We start from the raw sequence: 26,793 nt of genomic DNA on the forward strand, positions 1-26,793 counted from the left end.
AGAGCGACGGACCGGATGTGAGCACCGAGGCCGCCCGCGGGCCTCCTCCCGCCCCGCCCGCCCGCCGCCGGCCTGTCACGTCGCGGCCCGGCACCATGCTGCCCCTGTCCATTAAGGATGACGAGTACAAGCCGCCCCGGCTCAACCTGCTCAGGAAGGTGTCGGGATGGTTCAGGTAAAGAAGCCGGGCGATGGGGCGGGGCGCTGTGGGGGCCGGGCCCGACACCGAGCTTTGTTGGAGGGCTGAGGGGGCGATGCCGGGCCCGCCAGGTGAGCGGCCGAGCCTTTGGCCGCTTCCCCGCTGCGACCCGGCCGTGACACGATCGTGTTCCCTGCTCTAGGTCCATCCTGGCGGACAAAACCTCCCGCAACCTCTTCTTCTTTCTCTGCCTCAACCTCTCCTTCGCCTTCGTGGAGCTGCTGTACGGCATCTGGAGTAACAGGTATTGGCGGCGGGGCCTGCAACGGGGCGGCTCTGCGGGCAGGAAGCGGCGTCTGACGGCGGGTTGGTGCCACGTCTCCTTTTGACGGGGCCGGAGCTGGGGATGGGGCGGGACGGAGAGGATCGGGCGGTGAGCAATGGAGGCTGCGGAGCTTAATAGTCGTGGGGACCGATGAGGGAGGAGAAGCCGCTCCGTGGGGAGCCTTGGGGGCTGTAACTGCTCCCGCAGGGTTCCTTCTGGGGATGGGGCTTGGTGAAGTGCGAGCTGAGTGGCGGTACCTGCCTGTCCTCGCCCCTGAGTGAGAAATGAGGATTGAAGCATGCCGGTGCAGCTCTTTACTACTTCAAATGAGGATTGAAGCATGCTGGTGCAGCTCTTTACTACTTCCCATAGCACATAAATCCACAGAGTTCGGAAGGATAGCGGAGACCTGATAAAATTGCTGCTGAAGAACTTACACTAACACGTAGTCAGAAAATGTAGAATAATTCTGTCCCAGCTGTGTGGTGTGTGAGCAGAGAGCAGGTCATGTAGTGTTTTCATCTGACGCCGTTCTTTGATTGAGTTGTTTAATGGTATTTCTAAGTTGGTACTTCAGGGATCTGCCGTGGTAAACCCAGTGTTGTGTATTGAACCCAGACACCCTCATCAAAAGCTGCAGTACAAGCACAAGTTGCTGGAACTTCTGATCAAGAGCATTACAAGAGCAGCATGCAGAAATGGAAAACTTCTGAAGGGGAATTTCAGTAATGCCTTGGAGCACACCTTTATTTTAGAGCTATCTTGGCCTACCTTGAGTGCGGCAAGTGATACTGGATACTGCAAGCATTAGCAGCATGTTGAAGATGATCTTGACTTGTAGTTTCCAGTGTCCTTCGTGATGCTAATGAGGTGGATGGCAAGATTATTTCTTATAGATTTCTAACTTGTTGTTTGCTGAGTTACTGTGTCTTTCTCTCTAAATGACAAAAACAGTAGGTTAAATGATCCTCTTACAACTAGTGTAGGAACTTCATGTTCACAAAGCTCAGACAACAGGTTTGGATGCCATGTTTTCCTAAGGTAGAGCTTAAAGTTGAAATCTGCTACGTGAGTTATTCTAAGGTATTAACCACTGTAAGTGTTACTTATTCAGCTGTGGAAGTGGCCTCACTTACATGTCATGTCTTCTACAGAGTTTCTGCTAAATATCCTATGGATTCCAGTGGAAGTTCTTGCATATATTTTGTGTTACTAGTGGTTAACTTACCTGAGTAACCACCATGCAGCTTCTTGCATCTATTTCATTTACAGGTCATTATTAAAACAAAGTCACATGCAATCAGGTTGGTCTTTTACTGGGCTTCCTGTCCTTTGTGCAGCAGAATCACTTACTGCTCTACCTATAATACTATGCCACACAGTGTAACATATTACAGACAATTTGTCCTGACCAGTGTTGATAAATCCACATGCTTCCGTGTGCTATGAGATGTTTGCTTAAGTCTTGAAAGAGGTGGAGCTGTGTTGGTTTTGTCCCTGTAATAAGTCTTGTAGGTACGAGCAAAGTGCTGTGATCATTGGCTGTATGACTTCTGGCTATAGAGCTAGTGTGATATTTGTTTTTTCACTAGCAGATGGTTCTTAGATTCTCCTCTTTCCCAAAAGTTTATAATAAGAAAAAAAAAAGGCACTAAATTATGGGAACTTTTAAGATGTGGCCTGAACCACTAATTGACCACCTGAGGCAAGCAGTAAATCAGCCATGGGAGCACAGGGTAAGGCTGTGTGACAGGAAGGGGCAGAGCCAGGCTGTACCACTCCTAGACCCCATTTAAGGGCTGACTGCCGGGGGGGAATGATTTCTTTTTGGAGATCCCTCCCTTTGGAGTTTAGTACTGAAAGCCTGGGACGTGGGTGAGCATTTCATTCTTAATTCTCTCTTTCCACCACAGTAATCTTCCTGTAGGCCTCAAAAAATCTATCATAGCTCTCTATGGTCCAAAGTATTTGCTGAATGAGTTGAAAGGTCTTTGTAACTGGGTGAAATAAAGCTCTTTAGAAGGTACATAGTGAAGATGAGGTGTCTTTTCTCAGCTGTTTTCTAAAGTTAAGTTCTTTGATAGACTTACCAAAGGCTTTTATTTGTTACAGTAACTCTGTGTCTGTTGTGGGGGGAACTCTGTCATAAAGACAACAGATGAACATGTCTTGTCCACCATCCTGTGGTTACTTTGTATTGATAAGCTGAGGGTTTGTTATTTACAGGTGTATCTACCTCTGGGTCTTTGATTTGTGTCAGTGGATTCCCTCCCACACATCATCCCAACATATACCAGATGGATTTCTTGCTAAGTGCTCTCTCAAAGCAGCCTCAGTGGGCTGACAAAAGCAGGTTTATCAGCACACAAACTGCCTTTGTCAGCATCCTTAGATTGGTGGTATGCTGTGGGTTTGTCCCCTGAGCAAGCAGAACTGTGCTGGAGCCTTTGGAGCAGCGTATTCTTATGGTACATAAAAGATTGAATGCTCTGTTTTTTCTTGTGCATAACATAACACTTTTTTTTCTTTGTTCTTTTCCAGTTTAGGTTTAATATCAGATTCTTTCCATATGTTTTTTGATTGTACTGCTTTATTGGCTGGATTAGCAGCTTCAGTTATTTCCAAGTGGAGGTCAAATGATGCTTTCTCATATGGGTAAGAAATTTCAAGCTGTTGTCTTAATGTGTGCACAAAACTTCTTTTATACAGAACATGAAAAAGTTGTATGGAAAGTATTCTTTTTAAGGTGAATGATTTAAACCTTTAATGTATTTCCCTCGAAATAGGAGAAAATGGAAAGGCTATGCTTTTGATGAGTACACTTCACTGCTAAGAGCTCCACAGTAGTACTAGTGTAACCAGCTTACAGAGCACAGAACTGCTATGCTGTGTCATGTGCATAGCACAGGTACAGCAAAACAGTGTATTATGGATTTGTGCCTGCAGTGAGCTGAGGTATGTCACAGGGAATTGCAGACTGCTTTTGTCCCATACCTTCTTCCGAAAGTTATCTCTGAAAGGCCCTAAGTCCATGAGATAGATGCTGCACCTGAGATTATAAACCATGCCTTGCTGTAGACCCAGCAGGTTTCAGCAGGTGTAGTTATCGTTAACAGCTGTGGATGCCACTAAAGTTCCAATTCACACAGCTGTGCTGTCTTCCAGGTATCCACTGTGGGTGTAATTGTTGCAGTTGATTCTTGTTTCAAGGGCACTTGTTTCAGGTGTGCCTATAAAAGCAGTACTCATGATACAGTAGTATTAATCGGTCATACTGATTAACTGCATTTGGGCTATAAGGTGGGTTGCTGCATTGCTCACAGTGTCACTGACCTGAATGTCATCATTTAACTTCAGCTGTCTTGTATAAGCATGCATTATATAGTTTGAGACTCAAAGCACTGATTAGTCAAGGTGAAAATGGGTATGTTTAGGAATCAGCTTAGGAGGAATTTATTTTGTCGTGAGCAAACTCCAATGAAAGCAGGTTTTATCTTAATTACTGCTCTGCACTTAAGCAGCTGGCGTTCCACATAAGAGAACAGCTACTGTTTATTAAGTCTGGTGTTTCCTACTTTGGAATTACATTTTGATCTAGTGATGTTTTTCTTTAATTGGACAAATATGTAAGAAACATTTACTTTATAATGTTTATGAAAAATTCCCTACTAAAAGAGAAACAAATTAGTGTGACTTCTTTGATATTAAACAAAACTTTCCATCAGCAATCTGAAGTATAACTGTATTTTGTAGTTTCTAAATATATATTTACACTGTAATATATATTTACACTGTTTATTTTAAATGGGAAATACTGTAAATCTTCATTCATCTAGGCCAGGTAGTGGCTGCAGAGGTGAGCTCTTGCTGCTCTAAGGTTTGTGTCTCTGAAATTAGATGGATGGATTAAGGCTTAGGGTTGTTTTGAGGTAGTATCCTACTTGCTTAATTGTCTGAACTTGTCTTGCTTTCCTTCCACTTATCACTTCACTGTTTTAATATGTTACCTTTCAAGTGATCTCAGGAGTTGTTTTCTACTACAAATATGGAAGCTGAGTAGAAGTTGGCTGTGGCTGTGAAATTTTGTCAACGTGGAAAATAGTTAATTACATATAAGTTGTCTGTAGTTTATATATTCCTTGTGTAACGCAGCTGTTTGAGAGCTAGAAGATTATTGTTTGGTTTTGAAGTTTCACTGCTTAATTTCTCAGCTTTAAGTGGATATGGTGATATCTGCTTTGCTTCTTGTTTTTTTGCAGATACGTTCGAGCAGAAGTACTCGCTGGTTTTGTGAATGGTTTATTCCTCATCTTTACAGCTTTCTTTATTTTTTCCGAAGGTGTTGAGGTATGTAATGAGGTGAATTGTACTATCAGTTTCTATTTGTAGAGTGTATTTAGTGGAGATAAAAGTGGAGATAAAATTGCTTAAGATTCTAGGATCTGAACAAGAGTATAGGGCAGTCTGGAATTGTCTTGTGACATAAACCCATTTATTATTTTTTTTCCCATATATTAATAGTGGCTTCTTAAACAGCATTTTGATTTACACCAGCATTGTCAGATTTAGAGTGTGGAATTCCTGAGTACTTCCTAATTCCAGAATCACAGAATTATCAAGGTTGGAAAAGACCTAGAAGATCATCCAGTCCAACCATTACCAATACTTCCCAGCTAAATCATCACCCCTCAACACAACATCCAAACGTTTCTTGAGCACTCCCACAGTTGGTGACTCCACCACCTCCCTGGGCAGTTCATTCCAATGCCTGACTACCCTTTCTGAGAAGTAATATTTCCTAATGTCCAGCCTGAATCTCCCCTGGCGCAGCTTAAAACCATTGCCTCTAGTTCTATCACTGTCTACACAAGAGAAAAGGCTGACATCTATCTCACTACAACCTCCCTCCAGGAAGTTATAGAGAGCAAATTGAGAGCAATTATGTCTTTACGTGTACCTGCTTAATTAAGAAAACACAAAACTGCTTAGACACATGAGCATCCTTTCTCAGTGCCTTTTACTAATGTGATGAGAGTGAAATGCTATGATTGTTTCTTGTGTTTATTCCTAGAGGGCACTGGAGCCTCCTGATGTGCATCATGAGAGACTTCTTCCAGTTTCTATACTGGGATTTATTGTAAATCTTATAGGAATATTTGTTTTTCAGCACGGAGGTCATGGGCATTCACATGGCTCTGGTAGGATGTTTATAATTTTCAGGTTTTTTTTCTTACTTTCTAAGCATCCTGTGTTCTAGGACACTGTTACCCATCCGTGAGAGCCTCAGTATTATGTTTGTAGGTCTTTTTAGTGGCAGTCCCAGCTGAATGATTTGTTGCAGTATCAATTTTCATATTCTAACACTCACTTTAGTATGTAACCGCTGTACTTCTCATGTACTTTCTTATACTACTTCTCACCCATTTACCTGCAAGGCCTAGAAAGCCATAATCTGCTTTCTGTAACATGGGTTCTACTACACGATCTTGGAAGAGATTTTTTTCTCTTGCAGAGTATCTTATGAATACAATTAAACTGTAGTTAGATAAGGGCTCTCCTGGTGAAAGAATTAACAAGGTGTCTGAATCAAATTTTAAACATGGGATGTGAAGATTCAGGTATTTTTCAACTTCATAGTGTTCAATGCAAAACTTGTGTAAATGCTTCTGGTAAATGTTATTTCTTTTTCTGCAAAGCTAATTGATATCAGTTCCAGCTTAACCTCTGAACTGTGATACAGACTCAAAGAAGCAGCTTAAATTTTTGAAGCATGAACAGTAGTGGGTTTCAGTTTTCTATTTGCTTTTAACATGCTTGTAGCAAATTGTGTGCACGTTTTTCAAGCTGTATTAAAACAACTTCTGGAATCAGATATGGTTCATGCAGCCCCATGCAAAGGTTTATATTTCAAACAGCTTGTGTTAATTTTAATCTAACAAATTGGTTTAAAGCCATGACTTCAGGTGACCCAAAGGACGAACAGATTTTAAGTAGCTGAGAAACAAATCTAAGTTTACTTCTGTTTAGCCCTTGTGTTTATGCTCTGATATTTGTTTGTAGGGCATGAGCACAGCCATTCTTTATTTAATGGAGGTCTCAGCCACGGGCACAGTCACAGAGGTCACGGCCACAGCCATGAGCATAAACATGGACATACTCATGATCATGGCCATAGCCATGGACTCTCTCATGGTCAGGATTACTGCCATGGTAAGTACTTAATGTCATAGAATTTTACTTGACTCAAGTTAAATTTGACATTACTGATTTTTCTGAACAGAAGAGAGATTGCTGACTGCTTATTGTTATGAGTACACAGAGAAATGGTTTTTCAGTTGTGATCAATGAAGTGTTATATATTGTCTATCTAAATTTTTGGACTGTTCATCTTTGTTATATGCAGGCCAAAGATAAAAGCATGTATGCTATAGCAGCATAATGAAATGAGATACTAAGTGCTTTATTTCAATTTTTGATGAAATAATAATAATAGTAATAATAATAATAATAAACTGTTATGCCACTGTTCTCAATTGAATTGACTTCACGGATTAAGGTATTGGGAAAGATAAATGAGCAATTTTGCTGTGGGTACTTAGGGATTGATTTGTTGCGTATGGAGTGTGATCTTAAATAGGTGATTTTTTCTTTTTTTTTTGTCTTGAACATTTGTAATCTGTTTTAAAGCTGGTTATTTTGGTATTCTGTATCTTTGCTATGCTTAAATCGTTTCCTTAAAGACAAACAATCTGAAGAGACATCCACACAAAATATGATCACTAGTCTTCACTTTAGGAGAAGAGATGGTGGTGTGAATATGCACAGCAGCTTGTGACAGGAGGTGACAAAGTATAGGAAAACCTTTACTTATGCCTTCTAGTAGATATTTTTAATAGAAAATTAATAATTCTGAAATATGGCTGGAAAACACAAGCTCGGTGTTGGCATTGCCCTCCCAGCCCTCTCCCAGTGGAACAAAGAATATGTTTGGTTTAATCTAATATTCAAATCAATTCCTGCATAAATCTTATACCCTCACTGTAAGTCATTTGCTATCCTTCAGTCTTTTTTCTTAAAGGTGTTTTGTTTTTTCTGATACATTGCCACAGGGTCATTGATCTGCTTGAATGAGAGGATTTTTTTGGGTTCAGTTTTGGCTTCAAGTCTTGTTTTAAATGCTTGGGGCAAAGGCTTGACTGAAATACTCCTTGGCACCAAATATGATTGTACTCTTGCTTACTCCTTTGTATGACTCATTCTTGAAGTGGCTTCTTTTGGTAGATATTGGAAAGGTTTCATTTCTCAATTTTTGTTTTAAAAAGAAGTTGCTTTAAAAGAATCGTTTGAGCCTTTGCATAGGTTAATATGCCACTATGAATATTATTTCCACAGATGACCATTCTCTTGAAGGGATGACTGGTTCTAGCAAGCAGATCTTACAAGGTATGATGAGAAGAAGTACAATGCTTTATATGTTTTAACCTTTTCTGCCTGTGACTATTCATGACACATCTATTTCAGAGGATGCCACTGGATAAATGCTACCTTTTTCTTACTTGAAGTTTCCTTCCATGTATGAACAGATGAGTGCATACCCTGTGCATGGCTGGGCACTGAGACATTCACTGAATTATAAACACAATGCTGTGTCAACACACTGCTTAAAAGGGAGGGTTTCAGCTTCTATGCTGTCGTGATGCTGAAGAGTCAAAGATAAAAAATGAGGAAAGGGTGATAAAAAGCAGAAACCTAAGGTTCAGTGTACATCCTAGAGACTGGAAAAGTGCTATTATTAAGATAGACTGTATTTGGAAGATGCAGGTTGGTATAATATTCTCTGCAGGGTACCGCTGTTTTAAACTAGCCATTACGCTTGGTTTAAACAAGATGGTCATTCAAGCTGTAATCACTTGAAGGAGAATTGAAGTCCATAATCTCCTGAGAGCTAGAAGGGTATAAACTATTAATTAGGTCAGTTTTGAGCTTCGATTTTAAAGTGCGCAGAATTCAGAGGGGAAGAATTGTGCAGTGCAGTTATCTGATGTGTCCAGGTGTGTGTTCTATATTATTTTATTGAGTGGTTTCCTGACTTCTTTGTAGCCCTTCCAAGGGAACATTTTCCACCTCTTCCAGTGCTTGTATCTTCATCATCATTTTGTGTATGTAAACTTCAAGGACAGTATGAGAAGACAGACTGACTTACTGACTTCCAAGTGAAAGGCATGCTTAAACTGAATTAAAAAACAACAAACCTATTTTAACTTTTCAGTATTCTTCTGAGTTTCCTCTGTCCACCAATTGAGCATCCACCTGTTGCTCACTTGTCCCCTTCCTTGCAGTGGTGGAAGGGAAGTGCAGAAGAGGATCAAAACAATACAAACAAGAAATATGCTTGGACTGTGATATAGACAGTTTAATAAACAAGGAGGGAAAACATAGGAATCAAACTTTGGTGCAGAGGCAATCACCTGCCATCTCCCAGCCAACAACTGCTTTAGAAAGCTTTTGTTTAGTTATTGAGCACGATGTCACACAGTATGGAACATCTGGCTGATCTGGGTCGGTTGTCCTGGCTGTGTCCCCTTCCAGCATTCTGCCCAGCCCCTGCCTACTTGCATGGGGGCAGAGTGAGAAACAGAGGACCTTGATGCTGTGTAAGGATCATTCAGCAATAGCTAAAATGCTGGTGAGTATAGAGTACTCACAAACCTGATGCCTGGCACTCTTTGGATGAAGGGAGTTACCTACAGACCAAGCACGAAGAAGGCTTAAGAAAACTGTTAGAATGCTGATTTATTGTTGTGAGTTATCTTTTTGTTAGGAGGGAATGTCACACTCCTGAGAAATGTATTCAGTGAACTGTTTCTGAATGACTACTCCTGTTATTGCCAGCAGGGAGCGCCAAAGGCTGCTCTTTGTAGTTTGATTCCTCCTCTTTACCTTGAGCATTCCTCAATATAACAGTGAACTTCTACATTTCTGCAGTAATAAGTAATTCTGAAAATCACTCGTCTTCAATCTCATTGCCAAACAGCTTCTATTGTCAGTGAAACATAAGTGTCTTTCAAAGCCTTTCAGGTCTGTTTTTGTTAATGAGTTTCTTTGCTATAGTACAGGTGAGTTTTGAATGAAAAATATTAGCTGTAGATCATTGCTTGATAGTCACGCCGTGAAATACCTCTTCATGCTATGTGCAGAAAAGAATATAATTCCTTCAAGTGCTTTATGTTGTAAGGTTACGTTGAAACCCTGTGATTGCTCTTTATGTATTTCACCAAAAATTTATGAAGAATATAACGAGTATAAATCATGTTACCTAGGTCTCGCAACTCTCCTCCTTAAGTAGTCTTTGAAATAATTCTGTTAGCTTTAAGAAACCAGTCTAAATTGATGTTTATTAATCTCTTACAGGTGTATTTCTACACATTGTCGCAGACACACTTGGAAGTATTGGTGTAATCATATCAGCTTTATTGATGCAGAACTATGGTCTAATGATAGCAGATCCTATTTGTTCAATGCTGATAGCATTACTTATAGGTGTGAGGTAAGTGTTGATGGCTGGTAGTCTTTTTAACACTACTTACAGTAGCACAAATTACAGCTCAGAAGAACGGGTTTGCTGTTATGCTTATGATTTACAATGCTTGCTTTTATTCTGAGTAGCACGTTATCCCTGTTGTGTGTGCTTGTTTTGGTGTGCTATTAAATGAGTTACCTAGTCTTTCTACAGCTACTGGCTTTGCTCTTAAATCCACGTTTTAACACTGTAGGCACAGTACTATGTGTTTTATCCAGGTTCAAGCTGTAGTACTCTTCCTTTCTGTATTTAGCACGCACTTATGTAAGCCAATGTACTCTAGTAAATGGAGCAGAACGGCTTCAGTGCAGCAGCTTGCTGGCACAGGATATGCCCTTGTCCCTGATGAATCAAGTCTGGTACTTCTTTCTGTGGAGAAAACTGTTTGTATTTGTATTCTGAGACATCCTTATTCCTTTTAAGACTGAGTGGAAATGCTTCGAGTAGTTCCTTGCTTTCCCTATTGTTGCTTACCAAGATCACTGTAAACGTGAAGCAGTTTGGTTGAGTTTGGAGCAGCAAACGTGTTTTATTCAGTGATGATGTTACTGGGGTATTTCTGGCAGCAGTTCAGATGGTGGCACAGGGCAGAGTGCCACAAGTTCAGGTAGAACATAACTGAAAAACTTTGTCTCTTCAACCATGGTAAATATCTGATCAAATGCAGATACATGCTTGTGTTATACCATATATGGCATGTTTATACCATACGCATGGCAGTGTTCAGAGTTATTGATGTGAATCTCCCTAGTTATCAGAGTAGGCCAATACTCTTCAGGTGCTAAATGCACTCAAAAATCCACATCACTATTAGGTTATTGAACTAATATAAGTTAAATAGGTTGTCTTAAACCTGTGATTTTTATTAAGGGCAAATTATTAAAAATGCAGTTCTGTAATTGAAAAAGTCAATTATGTGACAGATCTCCTCAAACTGGAAAGAAAATGTGCAAGTTGCTGTACAGAAAGAAGCTACTGCTGAATTAATGGTTGGGTGGAACGCTGTTTTCCATATGGTTTGTTTTTTAAGGGTGTACCTTAATGTACAGCAAAGCAGATGTGGAGTGCAAATCAGAAGGTACCATATGAACGACAGGAGGTTTTTGTTGCATTCATATTGAAGTTGGAAGAAGGCTGAAGCTTCCATAAAAGAGATTTTATAATAAAGCTATTAATAGATCTTGTACTTAGGAAGGGCATAAGAGGTCTGTGTTCTATATTAAAAAAGCTGGAAAATTCCTGTTTGATGTGTCCTTTGACCTGATATCAGACTTTATGTTTGACTTGGGCTGTTGATCCACTGCACTGTAAATGTTCTCTAGGATTACTATACCAAGTCTCAATGCAGTTGCATTCAGTCAGTAGAAGCAAATCTGCATTTCTTTCAGACTGGCACGTTTTGACACAGCAGTGGAACAAAGTCTAATTGCAGATTTCATTTCTCGAGCAGTCTAACAGACTTGATTGCTCACGACTTTGCTTGAAATGCACTAAACAAGGTGGTCAAGGTGGTTTTAGTAGTTTTCATTTATGCTCCAGGACGTAAAGCCATTGTTTATTGTAACTTATTCTTCACTGTGATGTGAGTTGAGTTGACTTAAAAGTTTTTTTGAATCTTATTGTAACATGAACTTCTGTTGTAACAGTAGGGGTTCAATTGATTGTTGCCAGGGTACATAATACTTTTGTCCTTACTTTTTCCAGTCATCTAAATCTAATTTAGGAAAATGATTATACTGAAATCTTGTGGAATATAAGATGTGAGGCGGGGGGGGGGGGGGAGGGTGGGTGGGGAAGGTTTGGAAAAGTCTTGAAGCTGATGGTTGTAAGAGCCATCACTAGCTTTTGGTTTCTTAGAGGGCTGAGGAGTCAGTGTGTAGCACAGATTTCTGTATTTCACACTGATGACTCATGTAATTTTGAGTTTTAATCAAAAGCTTTCTACTGCAATACTGTGTGTGAAAGAGTGGAGTATCAAAGAGCTGTGATAAATGGGTCCTATAGGTTGTCATGTTAGTTTTGTTTACAGTGAAAGGTTACCTGGTGGGAGAAAGTGTCCCTTTGGAAGTAGATATGCATGTGGCCTTGTGCACTCTTAACAGCATTTGTGAGAGCGCATCCCATTATTGTTGCTGTTTTCTGGCCTTTTCAGCTTCGCAGGAGATAAACTTCTTCCTAACTAAATGAGAAACCTGTGACCGTTTTGACTCACCTACAGTATCAAGCAACTCCCTGATTTGCCTCTATTCTTTGTACTTCAGAGATGATGACTGTAATTAAACACTCTGCTTTGGGGGTTCTCGTTATATCTTGATAAAAGTGCAATTCATGCAGCATTATTTTCAGAAAATTGTTCAGGAAATTTCTCTGAAGGTGGTGTTAGTGTGGAACCATTATGAAGTCTGGAATGGGTGAAGTCTTGTCAGCAGGAGGACCCTCTTTCAATCTGTACCACCTATACAGTGGATTGTCTTACACCATTCACCTCTTTGTTACCATGGTTGACTCTGAGTGACTGATTCCAATGTGCTGCTTAAAAGTGCTCACTTACCCTGAAGTTTATTAAGCCCAAGTAACCTCTGACTCCTTTTTACCGTAGCTAAGGATTATCAAAACAGTGAGCTGAGCAGTGGAAGCTGCATATGCTGGCACTGCTTCGAGACAGAAATGGAACCCATTGCTTTGTCATGATGCCAAAAATTCAGCTTATGGCTCCTAAAATTTATCATTGCTTTTGCTATAGAGAGTTAAGTGACTTACATGCTCTTAAAATTATATTACTATTGAAGTTTTGAGACTGGACTACAGATAGTTATCATAATCTTAAATGTTAGTGTATTCTACATGGTAGACTGCTCCTAAACAAAAATCAACATACTGAATACTTAGTAAGTGTAAGTGTTCACTGACAGTCTTGGGATATGAACTTACTGGTATTGCTATGGCTTAAAAAAAAATAAAAATGTATTAATGGTCTTTTTAGTTTGCTGATTAAGCAAGACCATACAGTAAAGAGAGAACCTCTAATGACTTCCAAATGTTAAATCTTTGAGGTCAGATGAGACCCTGCACTTAGTTCATGTCAGGAATATGCAAAGTATTCTGTTTCTGACAAAATATCTTTGGTGTAGCTGGACTGGTGCACACTAATTTTGTTTTATGATCTCCTTGTTATTATTTTAGTTCATAAGAAAGATATGCCTTAAACCAGAGACGAAAGAAAAACAGTTTCAGCTGCATATTTTCATAGCTGTTTGTGAGTGATTTGCCGTTGAAGTAGGTTTTGTTACTAAGCTGTGCTTATCAGCTACTTTGTCATTATATGCTTAAGGCACTTAAATTTCAGCCTGAATCCCACAGTTAAACCAATTATTTTTTGATTGTTGGCTGATTGTCTCTGGGTCATTTGAGGGAGAAGTCTGTTTGCCCTTAGTGCGACACCATTAGAATTTGTCTATTCTTTTATTATCTGTGACAGGTTTTCATGGTAACTTTCTCATCTTCTGGTCAAACAACTAAAGAACTATTCAAGAGCATTAAGCAGTGTCATTTTACTTTGTTCTGCAGCTTCTGAAAAATGTCATAGTAGTGAACTTCCCTTTTTCTTTATAGTATTGTTCCACTTCTGAAAGAATCCATTGGAATTTTGATGCAGCGAACTCCTCCATCTCTGGAAAATGCTCTGCCTCAGTGCTATCAGAGGGTAAGCTCTTACTTGGGCCATTTTTGTGTATGAGGAAAGTGTTGAATTAATGAGTCTCAACTAACATGAGGATGTTATCATTTCTTTTTCCAGTAAAGCCTGTGAAAGGTTCTCTAGGTTGTAGAAGTGACAATGCCAGATAAATTATTTTCTCCAAATCCTAAATATTACATAGCTTAAGCTCAACTTGTTAGAGCTAGAGAGAGATCCTGAAGCTTTTCCTCACAGTCATTTGTGCTGCTAGTGCATGAAGTTTTTCTTTTGTCCAGGGTAGTTTATCTCCCTCAAAATCTAGTTCTGTCTTTTACTAAATTGAGGTATAATGACATTGACAAGTGTGTGTAAGGAGGTTAATCTGGATTTGATTTGTCCTGTTACTCCTGGCTGACTTAACTTATAATGTGTCATGATCTGAGCATGTGAAGCACCTTTGCAAACTTACAGAGTATGTTGTATTAATGTGCTTGTAGAATGAGTGTCTTTGTTTCTCAAAAGGTTCTGGGTTTATAATGACCACGTGAAGGCTTTTTGCTGAAATTGGAAGAATGGATTTGATGGAGCAAACTTAAGCCCTCACTAAATATTTACAGGCATATTAACACATTTCTATTAATAGTTAGAATCTCTCTACTTTTTTAATGGGAAAATTACTGCATTTATAGAAATCACTGTTGGAATTTGTGAAGGCATTCAACAAAATAAATGATTTTTCTCTTTTGGACACAACTGGTTTCAGAAATGGTTTCAATAAAATATTTGTAATACGTATGAATAGCAAGATGCAGAATTGTGACCCATACATAGAATCTGCTTTCAGTTCTTTACAATCACAGAGACTGTAATAAGGAATGAAGCCCATGTATTTTTTTGGGGGGAAAAAAATCAAGTTCCTTTTATGTTTAGGTGCAGCAGTTGCAAGGAGTTTACAGTTTACATGATCCACACTTCTGGACCCTCTGTACTGATGTTTACATAGGGACTTTGAAATTATTAGTTGCTCCTGATGCTGATGGAAGGTGGATTCTAAGCCAAACTCACAATATTTTTACTCAGGTATGTATCTCAAAAGCAGAGTCACCTGAGGTGACACTACAACTCTTAATAAGAAAAAGGTTTCTTTTTTTGGTATTATTATAGCTGTTGAAAAGCTGCTTTTCTCCAGCTGTGTAGAACAACTTCAAAATTCTTTGTAGTGTAAGTTGGGTTTCTGTACCTCTCTGCATTCACTTTTGATGCCACCTAATGGAAATAACAGCAGTAATTTTGAGGTACTATATGAAGTTGAAACCTGTATGTTTGAATAATAGTAATAGTCTTGTGCGGGTTGGAAGGGACCTTAGAGATCCTCGAGTCCAACCCCCAGGATTCGGGCCTCTGTGCTGCAAAGTGGCACTTCTACCACTTGTGCCACAGGGGGATTCGAACACCCGGGCCCTGGTGCTGCAATGCGGCATTCCTACCACCTGCGCCACCGGGGCACACAATATGAGTAGATATGAGGAACCAAGGAAATAGGCGAGTCTTTCCTCAAGAGAGAAATTCTGACCGCAGACTGAACCCAGCTTGGTTAAGAATACTTTTTCTTTGCATATTGTGCTGTTTTTCAGTAACATTTATGCTGTGATGATCACTGGTTAGAACGTAACCATTAAGTGTCGTGTAAGATCATTGCATTTCCCCTTGTTTCCCTATAGAATAATAGGTATGTTTTTACCCAGGAATGTATTTGATAGCATTCATAGTTGGTATTAAGTGCTAGAATTCTTGTGAGCACCTGACACTTTATTAGAAGTTAATTATTAAGAAGTTTGAAATAGTAGCAAATGAATGAATTTTTTCTGTTGCTTCCTTATACTTCCAAACCATTAAATACTTTGCTTGGCTGCCTATTTCAGTGTCGTTGCAGGGCACAAATGGCTTAGAGGGATTATCTAGAGTCCCTTGAGATGAAATAGGGAATTTTTCTCCAGCAAGGGAGCTCTGTCAGGAGCAAAGGTGTTAACTTCTGCCATTCAGAGGCAATATCTCGATTTTTATTTCTGATGATACAGGACTATAGTGGGAAGATCAATGCATTTTTTCCATAATTTATTTCTTCCTAGTAATGGAGCTTCCAGCAGCTGGAAGGGAGATTGATATTCCTGTTTATAACCAGTGTTTTATGCAATAAAATATCGTCAGGTAAATGGTAATACTTTGAGGATACATAAATTACTAACTTGTCAAAGTCAGCTGGATAGCGAAGAAGGGAGCTTCTGATCAGATGCTTGTAAACCTCTAAATAAAACAAAAACCTTTTATATATGTTTGAGTGCTTGCATAAGTCTTTTCAAAGCATTCTGCAGCAGGGAAATCCCTTGCTCTAAATGTTGTACTGGTCAATTGAGTTGGCAGTACGTGTGTGTGGTGAATTGTTTATGCATCTGATTAGTGCCTTTTTTATTCTAACAGTCAGAAACTTCATGAAACTTTTTTTCTCTAAGAAAGTGACTTTGCCTGAAGAAGCTGTAGATGCCCCTTCCCTGTTGGTGTTCAAGGCCAGGTTGGATGGGGGCAACCATGATCTGGTGGGCGGCAACCAGCCCATGGTAGGGGGGTTGGAAATGAATGGGCTGTAAGGTCCCTTCCAACCTAAACCATTCTATTAATCTATGACTTGTTATTTTTTGTCTTTTTGTCTTGATAAATTTGCTGATTGTTTTTGCAGCTCAGCTGAGCTAAAAGCAAGTTGAAGATGGTTGAGGACAATCTGATCATTAGCAGTGTTCAAACTAGTGTTGCAAGGTCTCCTTGTGACCATCACTGCAGTTCCTTTATACTGAGGTTAAAAGAATTAATAAATCGTTTTTATGCTGGTTGGTTATGAAAGCTGAGTTAGAGGAAATGGGGATTCTGAGACTTGTCAGGCAGCTTACTGCTGTGGACAGTTTATCAGGACATTTATTGTTTGGTGTTTTTTCATCTCCTTCTCTTTTCTATAGGCAGGAGTAAGACAGCTTTACATACAAATTGACGTCGCAGCCATGTAGTGAGCTTCTGAAATTGTGCTGTTGGACCAAAGTTTTCTGTACTGTAATGGTATGAAACAAGACACTTCCCAAGACAGAGCCTGCCCCTACCACTGGCCTGGAATTGACTGAACAGACTTCTGTCTTTGGGCTATGGATGAAGTTGACTTCTGAGGAGTAAATGTGGAATGAATGTTATGGACTTTGGGTCTTGTCTTTTGTGGCCCCCTAAACTTGTAAGTTTTTGAAGGTTTTTTACTTACTACATTTGTTCCAATAGGAAATTAAAATGGTGGTACTGGAAACCCTGTAACGTCTTCAGTAAAGCTGCTGAAACCACTGCTCATTCCCATAAAACCAGTGTTATCAGAAATTGGAACCTTGTTTTGTACATAATGTCACAATGGCTGACATGCTTCGATATAATTGTATGTTTGTACAATTGTTTGTACTTTGCAAACTTAATGAACCAAACCATATTGGGTTTTCAAAGTGCCTTTTATATCATGAGAGGTATTTGCCAGCATAAGTATGAGGCATCAAAGGGTTTTATTACTTCTACAAATATATCTTGTATGCAGTCTGATTATTTACTAGCAATGTATGTGGGGACGTTGTATACTTGCCTAACTGTAGATGTTAGACTTCCCTTATTATTGCATTGTACCAAACAAGAAAAATTCTGAAGGTAAAAGGCAAAGCGGTTGTAAGGAGACTGCAAAATGAGCTGGATATTTTATTGCACATATCTTGTGGAAACTGTTCTAGTCAAGGATTTAGGTTGAACTGCAATTCTTAGTCTCCTCATACTGTTGAGAGTAATGAGATGTTACATGATGCTACCCGTGTTCATAGTCACCCCAAAAACAGGCAGCTGAGGGAATTGTTTCCGTGGTTGATGGAAACAACGTATGAAGCTTTTTTTTTTTTTTTTTCCCAAACTGTAAGAGCAAACAAACCTACACCTGTTTCTTTGTGAAAGTCTAAATCTCTTTTTAACAGCTTGTGGTAATTCTTGCTTAAGTGATCAGTGAGGTAAGTTTTGCCTTCCCAAATACTAAAGATGTGCTCCTGGTGGTTATACCAGTAACAGAAATAAAGACCACTCTTCATGTTATTCAAGATTATACTTTTCCAGGATGAAAAGTCATGGTTTTTTCATTATGCCACTGTAGCCTCTTGTATTTTCTTTGGGGAAAAAAAACATTCTCAATGGAGTGAGTTGTTTGTTTTTTTCCAGATACATTTGTTGCATTTTGTATTCATTTGATGCTTTCCAATCTCAGCATTGTTTTCAACGACAATCTGCTATACTGGGTATTACAGATAATTCCACTGTGCTGTTGTAGCTAAATTAGTAAGAGAAGGTTTAGAAAGATGCCATTATACTTCACGCGGAGAGAGAAACAGGACAGCCATTTGTCATGTAAAACATAGCCATTACTGCCAGTATTCTTCAGATACCCGATACAGAGTAGTATGGCAGTCAGCACCTGTAGAAGCCAGCAGAGTCTCTATAGTAAGTGTGAGGCATTGGGCAAGTACTGAAGGTTCCTTTAGAGAAACGGTTTGTTTACCGCTGGTGTTACTTAAAGAAGAGGAAGTTTCTGGCACTCATTCTGTTGTTCCTAAAGCTGTGATCTCTCTTTATGGGAAAATACTGGTTGTTGCCAGATTGGTAGATAGTTGGTACCTGAATTCTCCTAAAGAAATATAGAAATGTTCATGTTGATTTTTGTAGAAAGCTTGGGGTTATAGTTCTTGATCTCGCAACTGAAAACTGGGAGTGAAGAATAACAGCAGTAAAAAGCCACGTACCTCTTCTAAACTTTATGGTCCTTCCCTGTCCTCAGAGCCTTATTTACCCTTGTTGCTGTTTTCTGATCTTATTCATTTCTCCAGGGGGTGCAGGTGCCTCACTACTCTGTCAGGTTTGCTTCCAATCTCACCTTGTAGGTGCTCTGCCAGCTGTGGAGGTCCTGACTGGAGGATGAAAAGCTGCATGTGGTGAGGCAGGGTGCAAGACTGAGCAAATTTGATTGTATCAGTTGAAGATACCATTTGCTTGCATGACCACAAAAAGGTATTTAAAAGACAGCTGGAAGTCATTATTTTGTAGAGCTGCATGTGGACTGTGGCTTGTTGCTTTACAACATAATTTCTTGATGTTGTAGTCAATGTTCAAAGGCAAGCACTAGCCAGCTCCATTACAACTGTCATCATCAAATTGCTCAGTTTGGTTTAAATTGTCTTTATAGCAGCTCAGAGCATCTTTGGGGTCTGAGTATTCCTGGACTTGCTGAAATATAACGCAGCACTGCCCAAGTTGTAGGGCTTGGTTGCTGTTTTAGTTGTCTTAATGAAAAGACAACTGCTACAACTGTTGTAGGTTCCCCAAATGAGAACTTGCCCAAGTGGCAGTTGGTTGGTTTGTTTGTTTTTTTTTAACGATATGGATCTATAAAATTTTTCATTATAGGAAATTAAATGCAAAAGCCTCTAAGCTTTTTATAATTACACAATGTTGATTTTAATCATTTTTTGTATGTTCTTATTGCTTAGGAGGGCTTCATTTCTAAACAGTGCACCACCTTAATTTGTAAGGATGACTCGATGTTTTATAAGAAATACATCCTCTGCGAAATTCAGTTTTGAGGGTAATTTAGGGGAGGTCAGATTCAAAATAGACTTTTAAGCTGTTTTAGCCTTTCTGAAAAAGTGTAAGCATTGCAAGTTTCTACAGAAGATGGAAGCTGGCCTGTCCCAGTAGCCAACTGCAATCAAATTTAGCTCTCCTGTGTCAGTAAGCGATGACGTTTGACTGTTTTATTTTCCAGCTACTGAGGGGCTGCTTGTTGAGGCTTTAGGAGAGTAAAAACCAGGCAGCTGAAAGTGCAGCCTTTTTTGTCTTGAATATCAAAACTCAGTTATTTTGTTTTGCTGATTATGTAGCAATTGGCTTATATGGAGTTTTGCTCGTAACATGTTTATTGATACATCACCTTGTTTCAGCAGACTTGTGTGGGTACCTGATATCCAGCAATGGATGTGTCTGCAGATCATTCACTGAATTGGACTTTGTAGCAAACAGTTTGGAAGTTTGAGCCTGGTTTTCAAAGTCTGCTTTCCCTACATGTTCGTGTAGCTGAATGTAGGGTTTGAAGGGTGTAAGGGTGAACCTTAATGTAGGGTTTTTGATCAAAGTCATTTTTTTTTTTTTCTTTCCTGTGGAAGAGTAACTTAAAACTACATTGACCAAACTCCAGTCCTGCAAGTTGCATTTTTACATGACAAACAGCAAAATGGTATTTTACTTTGCTGAGAGCATAATGTGAAAGACTTGACTCTGATTCTGAAGAGTTTAAAAAAGACAAAACTGCTCTAGAATGCCTGTGCTTAAAATGCTTTCGGTGTAGTGCTAAACGTGGCCCTTGGAAAGAGCTTGATTTGCTCAAGAAAGTACAGGTTAAATAAATGGCTATTTCTACATGTTATTTCTGCACAACACTGCTTACTAAAAGTTCAGCTTAGTCTCATTAGTAAGAGCTGAGGACACTATTTTTACACAGAAATTGAAACTTGCTGCTACTAGTAGAATAGACCGTAGCGACTTTGAGCATCGTCTTTATTGCTTGCTTGAGTTTAAAGATAGAGGAAGGAAGGGGTATCTGTTTTCTGTTGGTCAGTGAACCTTTCTCAGTAAGGTAAACAGACAGAAGGTAAGAGAAGCTGCCTCTGACAGCAGTTTTCCACCCTTGAATATTTAAGCTGCAATGAAATCATGGCTTTTGTCCCTGACTGAATGTAGATTTCAGTTGGTGAAACTCTATGCTTTCAAATCCTAATGTAACTCGTGTAATGAGATGATTTCAATGCCAGTTCAGAACAACAGCTTTAGTTATTGGTAAGTCCTGTCCTGTTTTCCCCAGCAGCCTCTGACATTCGCTTTCTATGACTGCTGAATACCCCATCCCTTTGAAGTGTGTTTATAAGACTAAGTAAGACGGGGGTTTAAACTTCTGAATAATTCCTTTCTCTGATCCCTTTCACCAATTCAGTGGTTAATTTTTCCTGTATGCTTTTAGCGAAATCCCCATCTGCAACTTGCTGGATTTCCCATTTGGATTTCTCTCCCTATTCAGGCTTTTTGTATTTTTATTTTGAAGTGACCATATATGTTGGGACTTCATTGGCCAGAGACTGCTAGAATGTGAAAAAGTGCCAGTTATTCTACTCTTCTCTCTTGTATGCAAAGGTTGTGTTTCACCACGCAAAATACTGGTTCGACTATTTGTCTGTCTCAGTGAGCCACAAAAGGTTCCTGCCTCTGTGGAAATGTGGCAGAAATCATATGTAAAAGGAGTTATGTGTTTCATTTCCCATGTGCACCGAAGTCTTTCTTTCATGCCTGTGCTAGGATCTTTAACAAGAGTTAAATGATTTGCTTCAGTCCTGTGGCTGAAGTGTGGAATAATGTGAAGGAAGAACATGCCGAAATCGTTCTGGGTAGCATGAAACATTGCTTGCATACAACATATTGCTTGCCTTTACCTTTCAGCTGCAAGACCGTTCTTTGCAATGAGCTTAAATCAAATAGTACAGTATCAAAATACCTGTAAAGAAAATGAAAATGATAACACAAGGCAGCTCACTAAAATTCTGAAGACTCTGTATGATTTTGTTCTGGAATGCTGATGTAGTAGCTTAGCCATGACCTGTCCCAAGTGCAATATTAGAAATTTTTAATGTAATCTTTTCTACTTGAATACAGTCTCTATAAAATGTTAAATGTCCTGTATTGCTCAGAAGATACGGGATCCAATTTCTTTCCAATAAATCTTCAGTTAAAAAACAAAAATGCATACAGGTCTGCTGGGTTTTTTTTCAACAGTGTGTATGACCAGCTGGAAAGGCAGCCATCGCCCCTTAGCTGATCCTGAAGACAATTCTTGCAGTCTGCTTTTTGAGAGTTGGTAATGATTCAGCTGTGGTTGTTGCAGTTTGAGTCTAGTGCTTCATAAATGTGTGAGGAAATCCAGGTCTATATTTTAAGTGGCAGCTTCCTGAAATAAGAAGTTCTGTGCAGTTTCTCTCTGCACATCTCTAATGGGCTGGAGAGTGAGTTCTTGTTGTAGACATAGAGTATTCTCATCAGTGTTCATTCTCCCAGGTGTAAAAATGAATTCAGACTAACAGGGTTTGCAGTTTTTCTACTGGTGGGAGAACTACTCAGTTGGTGGGATAGTCGAAAAGCTAAATTTAACATCTAAAATGCACTTAAAATCATGCATGCAATAGGCTTGATTCTTATATTACAGCAAAAGTGATGCTGCATAGACATCTGGTCCAGCAGCTCTGTACCTGCACGCCTTATCCTAGTCATCAGCTTAAGATTGATGCAGATGTCAAGGAACTGGACTAAGTAAAGCATTCTTAAGGTTTAAAGGCTGCAGGAGATGTCTTTACTTGTTAGAAACTGATACCAGCAGATATGTTTTGCAGCTTGTAGCCTCAGGTTAAAGCAAGTCCTATGTTATCTGCTGTAGCTGTATACAATCTAAATTCATTTGAACCAGGCAACTGTAAATATTCAGAGTAATAACTTTGCACTGACATTAAACTATAGAATAAAAAAATCAATATGCATTTTTTATTTATGTGGTCTTTTGAAATACATTATTATCAAAATTGGAGCTATCTACAGAAAAAAGCTTAAGCATTTCTAATTCCAGAGGATGCATAGTGCCTGTAATGATCAGGGAATGGAGTGGACCACCTAACTCCACCGTAGCCATTTGATGCAGTGTGCCAGAAGCAATCTTCTGATCAGGAGCACCCACACGTGCGAGGCCAACACAAATGGTGTTTTCAGTAATTTCTGTAAGAAAGAATAGCAAAGAAGTGATTCTTACACAGTTCTTCCAGGAACCACATTCTGACTGTCACTAGAAGGAATAATTCACTGAATATAGGAAAGTGTAGTGCAAAATGAGGCTTGTTTCTTCAGAGAAAGTAATAAGTGTATCTTAAAGCTGATGGTGAGCAGGAAAGGGAAGGCAGGAGCAGTAAGTGAAATTCATTCAGCAGAGGAGGCTGCTGCAGATTAACTGTACCTAAAGGACAGAATGAAATTACTGTTTCCTTTCCATTTTGACAGTGTTTTAAAAGGAGTAAAGATACATTTCTATTAATTTTTTCTACTACGACACAAGGGAGTCACCTTCATAACCACTCTGGTTTCACGTCTGGTCTTGACCAACATCTTTGTAGTGGGCTCTTGACTAGTATTAAAGATGCAAGGTAAAAATTGGTCTGTAACTACAATGCTCCTGCAACTACAACGGATGAAAGAGCTCACAGCTAAAACTGGACAGCAAACAACAGTTACCACACTGAATCTCCTGGAGCTGCTAGTGTTTGTTCCACTGAGCTCAATTAACTACACTTTGTTCAAGCTCTGCTAAATCCATCTTACGGTTCCTCTGCAGATCAAGGGAATGCTAAGATGAAGAGGAAGGCTGTAGAGTTCAGTGACTCATCACTGAGTGAGAACTGAGGAGAAGCGAATAACAGCATTGCAATAATAGTACCTGGTTCTTCTCCTTGGAGTCTCCTGTTCCGAATGATGTCAAGAAGCTGTTCTGCAGCTTGGTTCACACTCATGTAGCGTGGTGGCTCATAAATCTTCCTTCCTCTACAGGGGGGGAAAAAAAATAAGTAGTTTAAATAGAAATGATTGATTTATCTCTAGTATTCTTACAGTTTATTTCAAATGAAGTCTGTGGACCAGCAAATCAAACTTAAACAGGCCTGGGTGTTCAGACTGGCCTTGAGACAAGTGTGGAATTTTTAAGCAAGACATCAGTCTCCTGTGCTCTCACACACCTGTGGAACAGCAGGGGACCTCTATCAGGCAAATCATTGGAAACCTAAAAACAAATCCAGCTGTTGGAAGCAATATGCAGGTTTTGTGACTGCTCTTGAAAGATGCGTTCGGCTTAAATTCAAGGGCAAACTACTGTTTTCCTGTTGAATGCCTTGCAGATGGATTATTACAGGCTAGCATTATATTTTTAAATGAAATGCTTCTTTCTTTGCCAACTATGGATTCATTCAAACAGATTTTATTTTGAAATTCCAAAATAAACAAACCTCAATGATACTGTGAGATTTCACAATGTTAATTTAGACCAGAGTTACAGCGTATGTATAAAGTAACTATTTATATTCCATGTGTCAAAACATACAGACTGCAGAGAGATGATGAAGGTGTGATGAGTTGTCTGGATACAGTTAAATGAACTTAAGACCATTTTCTATATGTTGCTTAATTAACTACTAAAAAGTGGTATGTATTCCATACTTCACACTGCTTCCAGCCACTGTAAGGAAGAGTATTTTCAAAACGCTGCTTATGATATCACTTTGTTTCAGGATGAGACGACAGCAGTAAGAGGACTCTGCACCTGGCAGGTAGAAAGGTCAGTATGGGATAAGCTGCTTCTCACAGGAACAAAGATTACGCTCTGCTGCAGCTTCATTTATTTACTGAAAATAAAGCTAATTCCTATTGTGACAAACAGAAAAATTCTACTGTTGAGAAGAAAACAAAAAACATAACCACTGAGAAGTGAGAGAAGTCAGGTAAGTTCAATATGAGACTTCAGGCAAAGATCTTTGGTCCCTGCACAGAAAAAAAGTAAGTACCATTGTTTGTTTCCATATATTTTCAGAGTTGTGACTCACTTCATTAGATTCTCCAGAGACTGCTCCTTCACTTTAATATCTGTAGAACAAAACAGTATATGAAACACAGGTTCTGTACAAAATTCCTTGTTAGTTTTCTATGTAGCTGTATGGCTCAGTTTAGGAAATCCTATAAACTTTATAGCAACGTTTTAGTTCTTACAGGAAAATGGAATATGGATCACATTTTATTTTGTTTCCTTTGTTCTTTATGAAGAAATGAATGTGATTTTTCTCACAGTGTATGGTATCACAAATTTTAGAGCAGCTAAGATCAGTAGAAAAGTATTGCTAAGTATTAAAAGTATGTTTGCATACTACTACTACAAGATGCTTGCATGTGTAGGCAAAACCAGGGCGTTGTGACTATTTTACATTATAAATATGTTGTGGTTACTGAAGGTGAAACCATAAGACTGATGGACAGTGATTACCTCACCTCCATGCAGGAACTGAGCTTTCGTTAGCACTTCCTTGCTGTCTCAATCACAACTTAGAACAATCTTTCTCTTATGGGAAAAGGAGGATTTGGGCAAAGAAAAAAGGCCAGGTAAGACTCTGAACATCTGCAGGTTTATGAAAGTGCACCTGACCATAACCTCTCCAAGAGACCATCAGATGTTATCTGCACTTAAATTCCTGAGAAATAATACTATAGTATATTGACATGGATCTAGCTTAAAATCACGCTCATTGTTACAACAAATAGGGCCCACTGCTCCTATTTGTCTTCTACAAAGGCATCACTTCCTACAGATTTTCTGAAGAGGAATTAAGAAATTTCTGGCTACAATAATATGAATAGTGGCTAAATTGATTCTAAGTAAACATATATTGAAGTTCCAATTTAAGATATATTTTCAAAGATGTGTTCTCTAAGAGCCTCAGTTCAATCACAGACATCATCTCATGCCTGTTGGGACACTGGAAGACGGTAGCTAAGGAACTGGGACTGCTGCTGCTTACCAAGTAAGCACAGTGTGTGCATTCCATTCTGCCTGTTCTTCTTGATCTTGTCAAAAAAGCTTTCTGGCTTCCATGTGTCTGTCCAGAAGACTATAGAAACCGTCTCTCCAAAATTGTACAACTGTAAAACAAAACAGATGCAACACTTACACAATCAAAATATCAGTACAGTGCACACCAAATAAATGTATTAAAATAACAGCTGGAAACACTGGGAAGTCCTGAGCACAGCAGAGAAGGTTTTGTTTCTTAACAAAATCTGTAATTAGTAAACTGTCCTTTCTTCTCAGTAACAGAGGGGCATCGTTCTTTTACTCTCAGACAGTAAAGAAAGTTAAGGAGTGACTAATAAGAACTACTGTGAAATGTTTACCTATCTCTGCTTTCTCCTTTCCAACATGCAGTAACTTTCAGTCTACCTTCTGTTTCGTTTTGGTTTTTTTTTTAACTTAATTCTAAAGTCTGCTGAAGGTAAAACTTAGTAAGATTGGCACCACAACTATTAATTACTGTTTCTTATTTTCATTAAAGGTACTCAACTTCACGTAAACCTACCACACTTGCAATGCTTCCCCAAGCTCTGATTCAACTGACAGAGCAGGATTTATGTTTAAGCAGCACTTTCCTGCAGATGGGAGCTGTGCCGTGCAGAATTGTCTGAGCCAGACAGTTGATACGAAGACATGAAGAGGGGGACAGACTGTGCCTGGATCAGAGAGGTGCAACGTTTTAGTAATGCACACCTGGTAAGAAGAAAGTGCTGGTAGATTCTATGTCAAATGCACTCACTGCCTTTATTTGTGATCTTACTGCTATTTATTACTGTAAATCCCTAATGGTGGTGAAAACATTTGAAGCGGTACTCTTGCCAGTTGTTTCCAGTGATGCAAAAGTGAACATTAGATGTAACCTAAGGCAGAATTTGGCTTGGAAGTTTTTGTAACAAACTTGAAAAATGGGCAAAAACACACATCAATTTTGGTTAGTTCAGCTCAGGAATGAAGCCAACCAAAATGGATTTTACAGCACGCCAACATTCTGTCTGCTCAAGCCTGCCAGAAAAACACAGACTGTCCTCTCCACTTTCTCTTTAAACCTGTAAGGGGGGACGGCTTTTCCTAGTGCACTACAGGAGGCACAGGGCTATTAGCAGAAAAAGAGGGCCCTGCACAGTAGTGGCTCTGGCAGTGCCCTGCCAGCTGGGGATTCCCCTGTGTGCACTTATTTTACCGTGGCTTTGCTGAGGTTCTGGTTTTAACACGTGAATGCTGGCAGAATTTGAATCAGAGCAGAAAGTTGTTTGTTTTCAAGGACTAAGAGCTTAAG

The 26,793-nt window shown here is 39.3% G+C and overlaps 2 protein-coding genes and 1 long non-coding RNA gene across 12 annotated transcripts in view; 2 read left to right on the forward strand and 1 right to left on the reverse strand.

Annotated features, from left to right (window-relative positions):
* On the forward strand, positions 1–24,236 carry SLC30A7 (solute carrier family 30 member 7). 6 transcript variants are annotated; one of them, XR_014932562.1, is made up of 12 exons: positions 1–175; positions 342–443; positions 3,006–3,119; positions 4,724–4,811; positions 5,536–5,662; positions 6,525–6,674; positions 7,857–7,907; positions 9,876–10,011; positions 13,657–13,747; positions 14,651–14,800; positions 16,729–16,991; positions 24,190–24,236. XR_014932562.1 is itself a non-coding variant. In XM_085510965.1 (11 exons), the coding sequence occupies exons 3-11, from the start codon at positions 3,034–3,036 to the stop codon at positions 16,774–16,776; spliced, it is 927 nt and encodes a 308-aa protein (XP_085367091.1). In that variant the 5' UTR covers positions 1–175; positions 342–572; positions 3,006–3,033; the 3' UTR covers positions 16,777–21,613. The 6 variants fall into 6 exon arrangements, 3 of the variants coding, with proteins under 3 accessions (XP_085367091.1, XP_015725383.2, XP_085367089.1); XR_014932563.1 differs by having other exon boundaries at positions 3,011–3,119; XM_085510965.1 differs by lacking the exon at positions 24,190–24,236 and having other exon boundaries at positions 342–572; positions 16,729–21,613.
* DPH5 (diphthamide biosynthesis 5) overlaps positions 22,377–26,793 on the reverse strand; it is a 13,494-nt gene continuing 9,077 nt past the window's right edge. Inside the window, exons 4-8 of one of the 5 annotated variants that reach the window (XR_014932575.1) lie at positions 25,468–25,588; positions 24,502–24,541; positions 24,119–24,221; positions 23,346–23,449; positions 22,377–22,633 (exon numbers count right to left, since the gene is read on the reverse strand). Coding sequence is in view for 1 of the 5 variants with exons in the window: in XM_015869898.3 (XP_015725384.1) it covers positions 22,410–22,633; positions 23,346–23,449; positions 24,502–24,541; positions 25,468–25,588 (489 nt within the window). In the remaining 4 variants the exon portion in view is untranslated. Of the gene's footprint in view, positions 22,634–23,345; positions 23,450–24,118; positions 24,222–24,462; positions 24,542–25,467; positions 25,589–26,793 lie in introns of all 5 variants that reach the window. The other 4 variants (XR_014932577.1, XR_014932576.1, XM_015869898.3 and 1 more) reach the window with 4 other exon arrangements.
* Positions 26,075–26,793, forward strand: part of LOC107317335 (uncharacterized) — a 2,892-nt gene continuing 2,173 nt past the window's right edge. The window contains exon 1 of the long non-coding RNA XR_014932580.1: positions 26,075–26,213. This is a non-coding gene — a long non-coding RNA (uncharacterized LOC107317335). The remainder of the gene's footprint in view (positions 26,214–26,793) is intronic.

The sequence above is a fragment of the Coturnix japonica genome, chromosome 11 (genome assembly GCF_054131305.1).
Source record: "Coturnix japonica strain WE chromosome 11, WE-NBRP24, whole genome shotgun sequence".
NCBI lineage: Eukaryota > Metazoa > Chordata > Aves > Galliformes > Phasianidae > Coturnix > Coturnix japonica.